The 16323-nt window shown below is 44.0% G+C and overlaps 1 protein-coding gene across 1 annotated transcript in view; it reads right to left on the bottom strand.

Annotated features, from left to right (window-relative positions):
• Positions 1-16323, bottom strand: part of LOC143960638 (tetraspanin-15-like) — a 243344-nt gene that overhangs the window by 85952 nt on the left and 141069 nt on the right. Inside the window, exon 4 of the mRNA XM_077469420.1 lies at positions 10215-10310. Within this exon, the coding sequence (XP_077325546.1) occupies positions 10215-10310 (96 nt within the window). The remainder of the gene's footprint in view (positions 1-10214; positions 10311-16323) is intronic.

Consider the following 16323-nt stretch of genomic DNA (forward strand, 5'->3'; position numbering starts at 1 on the left):
AACTGGAGGAAATGCATAGATCAGAGAAAACTTATCCCATGGGAAGACTAATGCATCTGTTCTGCAAGCTAGCAGATCCCTTGTCCTTGACACAAAGGTGTCGGCGTTGTTGTTGAACCTGGATGCGAACAGGTCCACGTCCGGAGTACCCCATCTCTGACATATCGCAAGGAAGATGTTGGGGTGAAGAGACCATTCTCCTGGAAATAATTGTTGGTGGCTCAAGTAGTCCGTCTGCCAATTCTCTATCCCGGGAATGAATATTGCCGAAAGGCAAGGAACGTTGTGTTCTGCCCAAGACAGAACCCGATTCCCCTCTCTCTCGTGCCCCCCTGGTGATTGATGTAAGCCACAGCCATGGCGTTGTCGGACTGAATCCTGACAGGACAGCCCTTCAGTATGACGGTCCAGGCTCTTAGAGCCAGACGGATTGCCTGAATTTCCAAAATATTGATAGGTAAGGTCCTTTCCAATCTGGACCACTTCCCCTGGACAGAATCCTCTTCCAGGACCGCTCCCCAGCCTAGAAGACTGGCATCCGTGGTTACTACTTTCCAGGTGGCTGGTAGAAACAACCTTCCTTTTTGAAGGTTGCTGGATATTAACCACCAATTTAGGCTCTGACGTATGTCAGGAGCAAGCTGAATTGGAAAATCGAAGGCCTGAACTTTCTTGTTCCAGGCTGACAAGATTGCACTTTCTAGCAATCTTGAATGAAACTGTGCGTAAGGGACGGCCTCGAAGGAGGCCCCCATCTTTCCCAAAAGTCTCATGCGGTGAGGTGGATTAGTTCTACAATTAGTTCTACAATGGAACGGATTCTCTTTTGCGGTAAAAATACCTTTCTCTGCCTGGTATCTATGATTAGACCCAGGTACTGTACTCTCCTTGATGGTTTCAAGGAGGATTTTTCTAGGTTGAGAACCCAGCCTAGAGATTCCAGGTAGCTTACCGTTGTTACCAGACTATGGTCTAACTCTGAAACCGAATGATCTACTAAAAGTAGATAGTCTAAGTAGGCTAGGATCGTTATGCCCTGAGCCCTTAATCTGGCTAAAGCAAGAGCCAGAATCTTTGACAACACCCGTGGAGCTGTGGCTAGAACAACTGGCATAGCCACAAACTGAAAATAATTTTCTACTTCAAAGTGCAGAAACTTCTGGTGAGTGGGAAATATTGGCACATGGAGATAGGCATCCTTGATAACGATCAAAGCCAATACTTCCCCTCCTTGGAGGATGGCTACAACCGACTGGATGTTCAATGGCTGATTGAGATCTTTGAGATCTAGAATAGGTCTTATTTCCCCGTTCGGTATCGGAACCATGAAGAGGTTTGAATAAAAACCTGTGCCCTATTCCTCTAAGGGAACTTCTGATATGACTGCCTTGGATAGCAGATCAAGTGCTAAAATGAGAGCCCTCTTCTTCTCTGGATCCTTGGGAAAACTTGATCTTAGAAACCGGGGAGACGGAAAAACTCGGAACTCTAGTTTGTAACCTACAGAAACAGCAGAAATCACCCACTTTTCTTGACATGGGAAGGCTCCTGCAATTTTCTAAGATCTGGCAGGAGCCTTGCCCCCACATTAGCGAGCGGGGGCGCCCCTTCATAAGAAGGCTTTAGCACTCTGCTTTGTGGGCTTTGTTCCCCCAAGATGTCTTCTGACCTTGGTGCTGCCCCTGGGGTTTTCCCCTTGAACCTGACGACTGAGGCCGTCGAGACTGCCTAGAAGCTGATGTCCCTGGTACAGGAGAAGAGGCCCGCTTAAATGAGAAATGTCTGAATTTCATCTTTACTGGTAAAAGAGAGCTTTTGCCATTGGAAATCCTCTTTAGGTATTTATCCAAATCTTCTCCAAATAGCCGTTCACCATGAAAAGGGAAACTGGCTAGGAGCTTCTTACACTGTGCTTCAGCTGACCAATTCTTCAGCCAAAGAATTCTGCGAGAATGCATTAGTCCCAGCATAAGACGTGAGATCTGAATGGACGCATCTCTCATAGCATCTACTGTGAAACACAGTGTGTCTGCTAAATCAGCGTACTGTTGGACCTGTTCAACAGGCAAAAATTTAAGCATCTCCTCAAACTGTTCCTTAATGGCCTGGGATACACCCACTGCGGCAAGAACCGGCTGCGCTGCTGAACCTGCTAAAGCCATTTGGTTCTTAGAAAGGTGCTCCAACTTCTTAGCTGCTGGATCCCTTAAAATGATTATTATCAACTGGACAAGTGAGGTTCTTATTCACCGAGGTAATTGCAGCATCAACCGCAGGAAACCCCCATTTCTTATAGAAATCCTCTTCCATACAGTTTGGAGAATCTCTTAGGAGGATAAAACTGCTTATCCAGATGTTCCCACTCTGCATACATAAGCTTTCTTAGCCACGCATGAATAGGAAAGGCCTCCACAGACGGAGGAGGTTTTAATGATCCTAACTTAGAGATGAGATCATCAAGAGCCTGCGCTGCAGGTAGCAAAAAAGTTGAACGAACCAATTTAGTGAGAGCGTTCACAAGCAAGCACTCTTGTGGTGATACTCCTTCTGTGTTAGGATCCTCAGAAGAGGATAACCCAGTATCTTCCAAATCCCTAGGAAGATCTGTCTGATTCTCGGCATCCTGAACCTCCAGAGGAGGATCTTGAGCACTTGATGGGGATCTGCTACCTTGAACCCCGCTCTGGAGGGATAAAATAGCATCAAGCTCCAAACCAGCAATGGTAGAAGACAACACTTCACGTGTAACATACTCAGGGGCTGAAGCGTCTTGAGTGACTGCAATTACAGTTTCCCCTGATGGCTCAATCTGACTGGCCGCAACACTCTCAGAGGAGGAGGACATTCTTTTGGAAAGGGTTTTAGTTTGTTGTGACCCCTTAGGACCCTTAGAGTAGGAAACCTTCAGGAACCGGGGAAAACTCAGGTTGACCCACAATCCTGGACCTGCGACAGGACCCTCACTACCCTCACTACCAAAAAGTACTGGATCCCAGGGCCCAGCTCTCAAAGCATTCGCAAGCAAAACCTTGTGTCTTCGGATTACGAGGCCCGGGTACCATTAATTTAGTCCATTAAAAAGACATCAGAACAGATCCCGTCAGGATGGCTGGCTCTCATCAATGATTACTGCCCGTGGAGCTCAGTACAACACATCCTTACTCGTGCCCAACACCTTAGACACTGGCAAAAGAACTGAGGACTCCCAGTAGTGGGAGGGGTTATATGGGGGAAGTTCACGCCTTAAGGGGCGTGCCAGTGTCCAGCACCTGATACACCGATATAACCCATGTAGTAATTACTACGGCTCTGTGTCCCCTGATGTAAGAATAGAAAATAGCTTTTATGGTTGTGACCAAAATCTTCAGTTATGGCCTCGTTACTCCAAATGGCTTTGTTCCAGAAGTTTGGGCTTTTCTAGATACTGTTCGGCATATTAACCAGGCTGTTTTATGATTTTGGTGAACAATGGCTAACATATTAAAAACATATAAGAACAAACTATTTAGAGAGAGATATCATTTTGCCCCTGTTCAAATTAGTAAGACCTCATCTGGAATATGCCATTCAGTTTTGGGCACCAGTTCACAAAAAGGATATCGGGGAACTGGAGAAAGTGCAGAGAAGGGCAACCAAACTGATAAGAGGCATGGAGGAACTCAGCTATGAGGAAAGATTAGAGGAACTGAATTTATTCTCTCTTGATAAGAGGAGATTAAGGGGGGATATGATCAACATGTACAAATATATAAGGGGTCCATATAGTGAACTTGGTGTTGAGTTATTCACTTTACAGTCAACAAAGAGGACAAGGGGGCACTCTTTACGTCTAGAGGAAAAGAGATTTCATCTCCAAATACGGAAAGGTTTCTTCACAGTAAGAGCTGTGAAAATGTGGAATAGACTCCCTGCTAAGGTGGTTTTGGCCAGCTCAGTGGATTGCTTTAAGAAGGGCCTGGATTATTTCCTAAGTGTACATAATATAACTGGGTACTAACATTTATAGGTAAAGTTGATCTGGGGAAAATCCGATTGCCTCTCGGGGGATCAGGAAGGAATTTTTTCCCCTGCTTTAGCAAATTGGATCATGCTCTGCTGGGGTTTTTTGCCTTCCTCTGGATCAACTGTGGGTATAGAATTGGGTATATGGGATTGTATGATATTATTATAAAAAATTTTTTTTTTTGTGGTTGAACTTGATGGACATGTGTCTTTTTTCAACCTGACTAACTATGTAACAATGTGATGATTTTTATTGTTTTTTTTTTTTCTTTCATTTGGCCATTTCAATCTGATCCGTCTGTCAAATTGAGATTTTTTATTCAGATCTGAATGGAAGTTCAATGTTAGTCTATGGCAGCCTCTCTCAACTAAGGTTCCTCCAGAGGTTGCTAGGTGTTCCTTGAGAAGTCTGCAGTTTCTACTTCTCAAATAAGTAAGCATTCAAACCAGCAATCTTTTTAACTATCTACCACAAATGTAAGAGGCATTACTCTTTCCACTAACCATCACATTACTGTACATGAACTGTAGATATAGTAATTATTAGCAGGGGTTTTCTGAGACCAGAAACTTATTTTACGGGGGCTCTTGCATATGGGCTGGCTGAACCCTTTAGCATAATTCCCAGCATATTTCTTCCCTCCAGGGCAGCCCAGCATACAGTGTGTCATTCACATGAATGGCCGCGTGCTGATGAACAATGGAAAATTTTCTATGAGCTGTGGGCTGCCTATAGAAGGAACACAATGAGAATTATGTTGAATGGGCTCAGCCAGCATGTTTTCAAGCACCCTAAAGGTTCCTCTACAATAAAGAGGTTGCAAATGACTGGTCTATGGGCAGGTGGATGTAAACAAATGCATCTCTGTTTACATGTGATTACCTCAGAGTTCAGCTACTGTAGGTCTGAAAAAATATCCTAAAAGGTTTGCGCCCTTTTTCATTTTTTCTGACTTAACTGTGAAGGAATGGCAATAAAAGGATGTACATGGATACACATATCTTTACATCTGTCCACCTAGGTCAATAGGTGGGCAGATGTAAAGATATGTGTATATTAATTTGGGGTCCCCCCAATTAATTGGGGGGGGCCCCAAAGCATCCTCCCAATGTTGAGGGCATGTGGCCTTGTACGGTTCAGGAGGGGAGAAGCTCTCTCATCCCCCCTCTTTTCCTGCGGCCTGCCAGGTTGCGTGCTCGGATAAAAGGTCTGGTATAGATTTTTATGGGGAATTCCACGCCATTCTTCTTTTCAAATTTGGCTTGGCGTTCCCCTTAAAATCCACACCAGACCTCAAGGGTCTGGTATGGATATTTGGGGGGGGGGGGGCCGTCTTTTTTTTATTTCACACGGGGTTCCCCTTAATATCCATGCCAGATCTGAAGGGCCTGGTAATTGAAACGCTTTTTTTTTTTTTAATCAATGACTTTCAATGACTGTTCTCTGTATTACAGGGAGCCGACAATTCATTATAGCCGCAAGTGATTTTAAATGACTTTTTTTCTTGCAGAAATTACACTTTGTGCAGCGACAGTTCTAAGCACGGGAAACATGCACCTCTTCACAGGCATACTATACACACCCCCCAGGTATGAAATTTAAAGGAATATTACACTTTTATTGTTTCACTTTAAGCATTATTAAAATCACTGCTCCCGAAAAAAACTTAAGTTTTTAAAACTTTTTTTTTGCATTGATACATGTCCCCTGGGGCAGGACCCAGGTCCCCAAACACTTTTTATGGCAAGAACTTGCATATAAGCCTTTAAAATTAGCACTTTAGATTTCCCCCCATAGACTTGTACAGGGTGTTCCGCGGTTTTTTGAATTTGCCACGAACACCCCAAATTGTTCGCTGTTTGGTGAACAGGGGAACAGGCAATGTTCGAGTTGAACATGAGTTCGACTTGAACTCAAAGCTCATCCCTACACACAAACATAAATCAATAGTGGGAAGTGTTCTGTGTATAAAAGAACATAAGGGGGATTTGGAGGAGATTATTTATGTCGACCAACTGTGGTTTATGCCCGAGAAGGGCACCGATATCCACCTCCGAAGATTCTTTCGCAACCTCTATATGTCCCATACCAATAGTGGGCATAGGGTCATTGCTTCCCTGGACACTGAAAAGGCATTAGACTCGGTAGAGGGGAATTTCCTGTGGGAGACATTGCATAGAGTTGGCTTTGGCCGTAAATTTCTCCAGTGATTGCGTATGTTACATAGTTCACCCAAAGCCTGTATTCAGACTAACGATAGCCTATCGGCATCCTTTCCGCTGCAGAGAGGTACTCGTCAGTGGTGCCCTCTATCCCCTGCCCTTTTTATCTTAGCTCTTGAACCTTTGGCTATTTTGATTTGAGGCTCTGATCGGATTAAGGTGGGTTCCCTGGAGGAAAAAAAAATCTTTGTACACCGATGACACACTTTTATACCTCCAGGATGCCGACGAATCCCTAATGGCGGCACTGGATATATTTAAGAAAAATCTGTAAGGTGAACTTACACAGGTCCCCCCCCTCATCCCCCCCTGATACCACTGACCTGGACCGCAGCAATCTCTGGTTCTAATCCCTGGTATATCTGCAAAAGGAGTAGGGGGTTTAGAAATCCTCTGCAGCCATGCGTCTTCTCCATAGCTGACAGAACAGGCTATGCGGCTTCTGATTGGTTGGGGCCGCCCCTGTGATGGCGCTGACCAATTAAAATGCTCTAAAACATTCAGCTCAGGGGATTGATAAGCCTCGGACTTCTGGCGTGGACGTAGCAGGGCTTAGAACCGGAGATTGCTGAGGTCCAGGTCAGCGGGACAAGGAGGGGGACCTGTGTAAGTGCCCTTTAAAGAATTTGGTAGATTTTCGGGCATTTGTATCAACTGGGCTAAGTAAACGCCTTTTCCCTTAGATCCCCAAGCTAGAGAAGTTGCTGCAGATTTCCCACTATTCCCATTGCACAGGAACCAGGTCGACAAATCGACCCTGGTTCCTGTGCAATGCGGACATACTACTGGGCACAGTTCGGTGGTGGTTGTGCTCCCTTGGGCCAATGCAGCTGTGTGTCTGGAGGCATGCATTCTTGGGTTGCTCCAGGAGCTGGGCAACTTGGTCTATAGGGGTTTTCAGGCTTATGCTGACCTTCCGCTTCCTACTAAAATTACGCTAAAGGTCTGGGTGGTGGGCAGGCGTAGGTTTGGCCATTCGAATCAGTGATCCCTTTCTAACGCGCCGTGGGGGAACCCTAACTTTCCACAGCTCTTCTATATTCCTAACCCCCAGGTGTGGGTCCACTATGGCATTAAAACTATTGGGGGTGTGTTCTCGGCGGGGGCCTTGGATCTCAAGGCCAAATTTCCCTTACCTGGTTGGATGTATTTCCGATACCTGCAGTTGCGTCATGCTGCTCGTGCCCAATTCCTGACCCCACCAAGCCTATCTATGGATCCCATTGAAGAACTATTCGCTCAAGAATCTTTATCTAAATCCTGGTCTGGCTCTGTACTTGGCCTTGCTGAGTGAGGACTCTCCCAAGATGGTATGGCTCTGGGATAGGTGGAAAACCAACCCCCTGGACTTAGACAGGGAAGAATGGGAAGACTGTTTGGAAGATAGCATTAAGTAGCAGGATAAGTTGATACATACGTATATAACGTTGATACAGGTAACATTTTTGCACAGACTGCGCAGGATCTACCTCCAGAGGTCGCAGGATTGCCCTAGATGTGGTAGTGGTGAACGAACATATATTCATATGTTCTGGAGCTGCCCGAGGATTGCTCAGTATTAGGAGGAGGTGGAGGAACTCATTAAAGGTGGTCTCCAGCTGACTCTTCTGGTTTCATCGGCGATGGCTCTGTTGGGGATTCATGATGATGAGCAGTGGCCTAGGTGTACTAAATTACTGTTAGCATACCTTTTTCTATTATGCCAAATGGGAAATTATTCTAAGATGGAACGCCCATTCCCCTCCCTCCATAGGTTAATGGGAGCTGATCTTCCTTTATATAAGTTAACCTATATTACCAGGAATTGATCCAAGAAATTTGAAAAGGTGTGGCAGCCATAGACAGCTTAGGCTGGGCACTTTCCGTCTTGCACCTTGCTTTTGGCGCTGGGATGGCTGAGTTGCCTTCTTTGTCTTTTTTGGGTCTTGATTGGGCAATGAGATTGATGTTTTATTTCTCTTCCTTTTTATTGATGTTTATTCTCCATATAAGGTTTACCCATGGTGTTGGAACTAATGGGCTACAGGTTCACCTGATGTGTGCTTTGCCTTCTCTAGAACTGTCCGTGTATATTGCACCTCTTGATATTGTCCATATTTTTGCATTTGTTTTAATAAAGAAACATTCTGATTGTTAAAAAAGAACACAACAGACAACTTTTGATGGAATCATTTGATGATAACATCATTAACGAGACTGGCTACATTTTCTGGAATACACACCACTCATTTCAAGTCTAACATTGCACATAAATCACCTAACTGAATGAATTAGCCCACCACTGCATTATATACATGCAACCTTTTCCAGTCCATTGCGTGGCTACTATTTTTACAGTAGATCTCAGAATAATTATTGAATGCCACAGTCTGAAATAAATCAACTGGCTGGTCCAGATGGATCACCTAACACAAGTATTTGAATAAAACAGAAGAAATACCATAACAGGCAGTATTAATCTGAGAGCCAGAACCTTGCGACACATTGAATGATTTTCCTGGATTTAGGTACATGCTGGGAATGCATTATAAGAAAATTATGATTCAGAGCTGGTTTTCGATGAATTCGCGTTTCAGAAAATTGTGCACACATATTTATTAAACAGGCCCTTGGCTATAGGTGCAGTTACAGAGTACAAAGTAGCCTCTTTTAGATCCAGACAATTTCGCTCCATGTATTATTTACATTATTTTCTTTCTTGAAGGTACAGGAAAAAGTTTCACCCCTGCAATGTTTAGTGTTCACGGTTCAGTTAAACATTTTTTTTCTTTGCAATTTTCCTCCGGCAGCTGCTGAATGCCTGCCGGAGGGAGAGGAAGAGAACTGGGCTTTCAGCTGGCTTCAGGACGAAAATGGTGGGCATCAGTTCTTCTATATGATGCCCCCAACCCTCCCCCCGCCGTCCCTCCCATTCAGGTGTACAGGGTAGCCACATGGGCCTCCTGGAGTATGGGGCCCAGTTGCATTCCCTGCATTAAGGTAAAAAATGTCCCAGTGTTTGTATGGCCCCCTTATCCCCCAAAATACTTATCTGGATCCAGTGATGTGCCCGAGTGCAGCAGCACTGCTCTCTCTTCTCCTCACAGGACTCCTGCTGCTGTCGATCAAATCCTGTGAGGAGGGAGCTGGGGATGGGGCTAAGCCGTGCTGTGTGTGTCTATAACACACACAGCAGACTCTGGAGCAAGCCTGCATATGTGTCCCCATAAGAAGTGGTTTTATTTGGCAGTGCACCAGGATGAGGGGGAGGAGCCTAGAGCACTGGCGGGGGGGGGGGGGGGGGGCAGAAGAGGAGGTTCAGGGCTGCTCTGTGGAATGTTATTGTACAGAGCAGATAAGTATAACATGTTTGTTATTTTAGGAAAACAAAGCTTTACAACTTTTACAACAAAAAGGAGAAGTAAAATGGTGAGGTCTCAAATTCATTATTACATAAGCAAACACTGTTGCAACGATTATGCGGCTGGATGAAAAGTTCAAATACAATTGTAATGTTACTTGTACCCTAGGTCACACCAGCCCTTGGTCACTGTGAATAATTACAGCACTGTAGAGCTAGCTTGCAATGCTGGGGGACATTTTCAATTGTGCTGCAAAGCAACAAGGCAGTGTTACACAGGAGCAGGGAGCAAGACTTGAGACAGATTTATGAAAGTCAAGTCGTTTCATAAATTCCTCCCTCAGCTGCTCTAAAACAGCACTGGGACAATAAAATCTGTGCCTGACCACTTAATTGTGCATCTGCTTAAAGTGAAAATCTGTCTCATCTCCAGCTTTGAATTTGTCACAGACCTGGGCAAATCTGTCCCAAATGGCTGCTTAGAATTGCACTGGCAAATACACATAAAACTGTTTAATACACTACAGCCATCTAATTTATTTATTTTTGCTAATTTTCTAATAATGGTCACTAACGATCTCCTATTATTTAACAAAATTCTCAATCAAGATTATGTCCTTTCAGATCCCGTCTGCCAACATTTACCAACCTTTTCTTGCACAAAATCCATTATGTTCTTGAAATCCAAGTCATCGTAATAATGTTTCATCCCCCCAAGGATGTTCGCATGTGCAAACTTCTTTAGCTGCAAAAAAAAAAGAGAATTATGATAGGTAAAAGAAAAGGGATTTCACATTATTGTAGTAAACACCTTTAATAACAATTCATATGAATAACCTGTGATACAGACATTATAAAATACATTTTTAAAGGTTTTAAAGAGAACAAGTCATGACTGTTTTCTGCAAGGATCTGAATATTCCGGTGTTAACACTGAACTTCGGACAAATGACTAGGGACACATGAAATATATTTATGGGATCCCTTTCTTATAAGGAAAAACCCCAACACTTTTTCTGTTATGTTGCTGAGGCATTTTTCCTCTTTCGTGGCCATATAAAAGCCATTTTACCTGCCAGGAGTGGTCAGTTAACTGCGCACTCTGTTCCTCCTGCAAGCATGTTCCTTGTCATCATATAAACACTGCCACATGCCGGATTGGCCCCAAATTGAATAAATTATCATAATTGTGCAGATCTACTTAAGCGAGATGTATATTTCCCTAGCTTATTTCACCAGCACAGCCCAACACACCAGGTGTGAGTGGCTATAAAGCCTCATACACACCTCTAGTTTTTTTGTTCAACCCAGTGGGTTGGAGCCACTGTACTAACAATCCAATGTTAGTACTGTGTTAGCAATCTTCCCTGCTGTGCTATTGTGCTCTGACAGAGGGGCGCCCGTTCAGGAGCCAGTCGGCAGACCTTTTTCAATAATGAGTCTTCAACAGAAGTCAGCTGAATTTCTGGCTTCTGTTGGACTGAGTGCCATACACATGGGCTGAATGTCGTTTCTATTGAACCAACCGATTCCAGCCGAAGTACTAGGCTTAAGTGTGCATAATGGTATCAAACAGCAAAACCCTGTAGTTGCTTGCATTAAAAAAAAAAACAGGGCTCTATCATTTAAGCTGTAGCTAAAGCTGAAGCTAGCAAAGAGAGAAACCAATTTACTAAAGCAAATGCACAAGATCAGGGAAATGCTGGCCTGCATGCACATGTCCATGCAGTCCCCCCCCCCCCTTTTACATCACAGTTCCTCCATAACATCACAGTCCCTTCCTTTGCATTACATTCCCCTTTCCCTTCATATCACAGTCCCCCCTTCACAACACAGCAACTTTCCTTTACATCACAGTCCCTTCCTTTGCATTACATTCCCCCCTCCTTTCATATCACAGCCCCCCCCCCCCCTTAACAACACAGCAACTTTCCTTTACATCACAGTCCCTTCCTTTGCATTACATTCCCCCCTCCCTTCATATCACAGCCCCCCCCCCCCTTAACAACACAGCAACTTAACTTTACATCACAGTCCCTTCCTTTGCATTACATTCCCCCCTTCACAACACAGCAACTTTCCTTTACATCACAGTCCCTTCCTTTGCATTACATTCCCCCCTCCCTTCATATCATAGCCCCCCCCCCCCTTTTACATCACAGTTCCTCCATAACATCACAGCCCCTTCCTTTGCATTACATTCCCCTTTCCCTTCATATCACAGTCCCCCCTTCACAACACAGCAACTTTCCTTTACATCACAGTCCCTTCCTTTGCATTACATTCCCCGCTTCCTTCATATCACAGCCCCCCCCCCCCCTCACAACACAGCAACGTTCCTTTACATCACAGCCCTTTGCCTTTATGTGATAGTCCTCCCACTCCCTTTACATCTTGGCCCCCTTCATATCACAGCCCCCTTCCTTTACATCATAGTTCACCTTTCACATCATTGCCTCTTCCTTTATGTTAGAATGCCCCCCTTACATCACATTCCCCTTTCCATCACCACCTACCCTTCAAATCACAGCCCTCTTCTTTTACATCACAACTTCTCCCTTTACATCACAGTACCTCCTTTACATCACATCCCTCCATTTACATAACTCCTCTCCTTTACATCAGAGTCCCTCTTTTCAGGGCTGGCCTTACCATGGGTCCCACTGGGTCCATCGGACCCAGACAGAAATTTGAGAGGGAGGTAGAGCAGCGCCAGCACTATATACGGGATCCACACTGAGTGCAGACTCAGTGAGTGTGTTGCGGGCTGCCTGACACAGCGCTGTTCTGAACAGCCGCAAAACTCTCACTGAGTCTGCACTTGGTACTTCAGTGACAGCTGGAGATCAGTGCAAGAGCGAGTCTCCTTCACTTCCCTACCCTACAAGCTCTTGATGAACAGGGGTGGCGCCAGGAAAGTGCTGGTCATGGAAGGGGGGGGCTCAGGCAGAAGTGTAAAGAGGCAGTATACTGATCAGTTAATCACGGATCTCCCACTCCAGCACCAAGATCCCCTGATCTTCCACTATCACCCCATTACTGAGCAGAGTGATCTGGAGGGGTGACTGGGACAGCCTGGACTGGAGGAGGACTGGGGAGGAGGAGAGGGAGGGACAGTACATAACACAAGGAAACTCTGCATATACTACCCTAGACTGTCCATATATACTACCCTAGCCTGGTAATATAGAACGCAAGCCTGTCCATATACTACTCTAGCCTGTCTACATGCTACCCTAGCCTATCTATATGCTACCCTAGTCTAAAGCCAGCAAGGCCAGTCAGAGAGCGATCACCCGGGCTGGACTGTCTGCAGGTCACAGGTGAGTCCAGGTCTCTTCCTTCCCAGGGGGGGGACTGCATGTGGCCATGGAGATCGCTGGGCTATATTGATTGTAAATTGTAAAGTCGACTGTGGTGGGCTGTGTGCAGGTTTCCCACGAGGCGATCTGTTGAATGTGGGTGCCAATAGATTGTTAATGGCTCCCCAAACGCAGATCGCAAATGCAGTGTTTACATGCACAAAATCGCATGGTAGCACAGTACTTTGGTTTGGAGCAGTGCGTTTTTAAAAGTAGTGCAAACACTACTTTTTCCACAGTCTGTTACTCTTTGCAGTCCATTCAAATGAATTTACTGTTAAAATGCTCCCCACGGGAAAGCTTGTGTTCCCATGTGATCATGGTATAAACCGGCCCTTAACCTAGGTTCACACTTCTGTGTTTAGTGCAAAATCTGACTTCCTGATACATTTTATTTTATTTTTAATTATCATGATATAAAATAATAGATGTAGGGGCCTTTTGGTGGGTGTGATTTTTTGAGGGGCAGCATTTCATTCTTGGACCCAGGCAGCACAATGTCTTGGGCCAGCCCTACCTCCTTTACATCATGGCCTCCCATTTACATCACAGCCCTCTTCTTTTATACAACTACTCTCTTTACATCAGAGTCCCTCCGTTACATCACAACCTCCCATTAACATCATCGCCTACCCTTCACATCACAGACCTTTTCTTTTATATCACAACTCTTCTCTTCACATCACTGTCCCTCCTTCACATCACAGTCCCCACAAACCCCATTGACATCACAATCTCCTTCACATCATTGTCCCCCTATACATCATAGTACCCCTTGACATACCAGTTCCCCTGTTCCATCACTGGCCCCTTCACTTCATAGTGCATCTCCTTCATATTACACTGACAGATGACAGTCTAAATGCAATCAACAAATTCACTGGTGACCTATAACATTAGGTACATATGATAATAAAGTGTGCTGTGTTGTGTCCAGGCACACTGGTTTTTGCTGTGTATTTACCTATAATATTCTACATGAACTCTGTTTACAGGCTATACTTTGTGAATGGAACAGAGGAATGGGGTGGAGGCACCAGAACTGGTGTCTAGAAGAGAGATCATTCTAATAAACAGAAGTTGTAGAAAATATTGTAGGTGAAAATACATGTTGGCATTGTGCTTTAAGTAGTGTTACGTTAAGCAGCTCATTCAAAATGACTGGGCTGATCTCTAGTGATCCCTTGTAATATGCTATTGTTTGCCACCCCCCTGAGGAAGACTTAATTAGTCGAAACACGTCGGAGCTCTGGACCTATGCAATTAAGATCATAATATTGAATTTTACTGCCTATTGCCATCCATCGGTGAAGTAACATGTTATATTTTTTATGCTTTTGCAATATTTAGTATAAAGTTCCCCTAGGCTCTAAGGGGTTACATTTTAATGTTCTCTCAATAAATATGTGATATTACCTCTATATATATATATATATATTCTATATTTTGTGCATATCCAAAAGTCCCCTTTCCCCTAATTTTCTCCCCTCCTTGGGTTTTAACATTATAGTTTGAGACTGGTACCAAGGTAGTTTGCAATACAGGTACAAATTGATGCAATAGTCATGTGCACATGATTGGATAATTGAAGTGAATATTCAGACAATTTGTGTGCATATTCTCAAACCCTTTAGTAAACCAGCCTCATTGTCTGCATGCTACAGCACCCTGGTATTCCAGAGACCTGGGACACCTTAGGGACACCTTAGGGCTCATTCACAATAGATGCATTGGGCAGCCTTGTAACACAAAAAGCCTTGTTCCTATCACGATAGTTTACACCACCATGCTGAGGTTGTGCGTGCTGGAAAAAAGTATGACACGCAGTATCTTTTCACAGTGCAGTGCAATGCATTCCGCCGCATTGCACCGTACTGCAGCCAATATAACTTCATGCAATGTAATTTTGTTAAAAAATATTAGCTAAAAAAGAAAAATGCATCAGCATGGCTGCTTTCCAGCACATTCCACTGCTGATGTGAATGGGCCCTTAGTAAAAAGCTGAAGCAACATGCAGACACATGGAGGTGCCTCCAATTGCATATCAGTGGCATATTAGTTAATGTTAAGCTGCAACAGGTACTGTTTCTCTTGTAAATTTAAAGCAAACATAATTTGAGTATGTAACATTACATTTCTTATATAGACTCTTCAGATCAATATCTTGTATAACCCTTTAGTATAGCGTAAGCCTGTTGATTTGCACTACTAATTTCTATATGGTGTCATTTTCAATTTAGCTTTAAGGGCCAGCTACAGCGCTAATCGCATTTTGTTCACGGAGTCCATGAACAGTACACTGACCTACATGTATTCATTCAATACAATGCTATATATAGTGATAACGGAGCCCGGCCATGGCTTTTTCCTAACAATCCTTAAATGAGAGATAATTGACCTAATGTATAGAGACATCTCCCATAAGAACTCACTAAACTGTTTTATTGAAGTTTGTTGGTCCTCTCCTGAAAGGCCAGGAGAAGCCGAGCAGTAAATCAATCAACTGCTCACATTTCTCTGGGGAAGAAAATGATTGCTAGATACCCAAGTATATGAAACTTTATCTGACTGGGCTGAAAGTTTACACTTGAAACAACATGTCTGATCTACAATGACGGAAGCAGCATGTCTGATCTACAATGACAGAAGCAGCATGTCTGATCTACAATGATGTAAGCAGCATGTCTGATCTACAATGACTTAAGCAGCATGTCTGATCTACAATGACGTAGGCAGTATGTCTGATCTACAATGACGTAGGCAGCACGTCTGATCTACAATGACGTAGGCAACATGTCTGATCTACAATGACGGAAGCAGCATGTCTGATCTACAATGACGGAAGCAGCATGTCTGATCTACAATGACGGAAGCAGCATGTCTGATCTACAATGACGGAAGCAGCATGTCTGATCTACAATGACGGAAGCAGCATGTCTGATCTACAATGACGGAAGCAGCTATACTCAACTACAAAGGTTTTACTATCAAGGCTTGCTAAAAGGTAAGGCAACTACATGTGACAAACCTTCAAAAGATCTTCAGTTTCAGTGGCCACTTTCTGTTTAAAAAAGGGCCCTAAGAGAATCCCAGCGTGAAGCAGGTAAGCCGGACATAAATCCCAAAACAGATAAGTTGCAAAGATGCCCTTACTTTTTTCTACACCGTGTTTTTTAGTGTCATATGTATTGTGGAAGAGTTGAGTCTCCATGCATGTTAATTTAGAACTTAACACTATTTGAATCAACTAAAATACGACTAAAACAATTCAGATAGATTTTTTTTTCTTAACCTCTTGGTGCCTGCGCCTCCCAGCCCTTTAAGGAGTTTATGATGCCGCTAGGCGGGGCTTAAGACCGCTGTGATTAGCTGCCACGATGGTCATGTTATCTGAAA

Source organism: Lithobates pipiens, unplaced genomic scaffold (genome assembly GCF_037356315.1).
Source record: "Lithobates pipiens isolate NorthernLeopardFrog02 unplaced genomic scaffold, aLitPip1_a1.2 Scaffold_8, whole genome shotgun sequence".
Taxonomy (NCBI): Eukaryota; Metazoa; Chordata; class Amphibia; order Anura; family Ranidae; genus Lithobates; species Lithobates pipiens.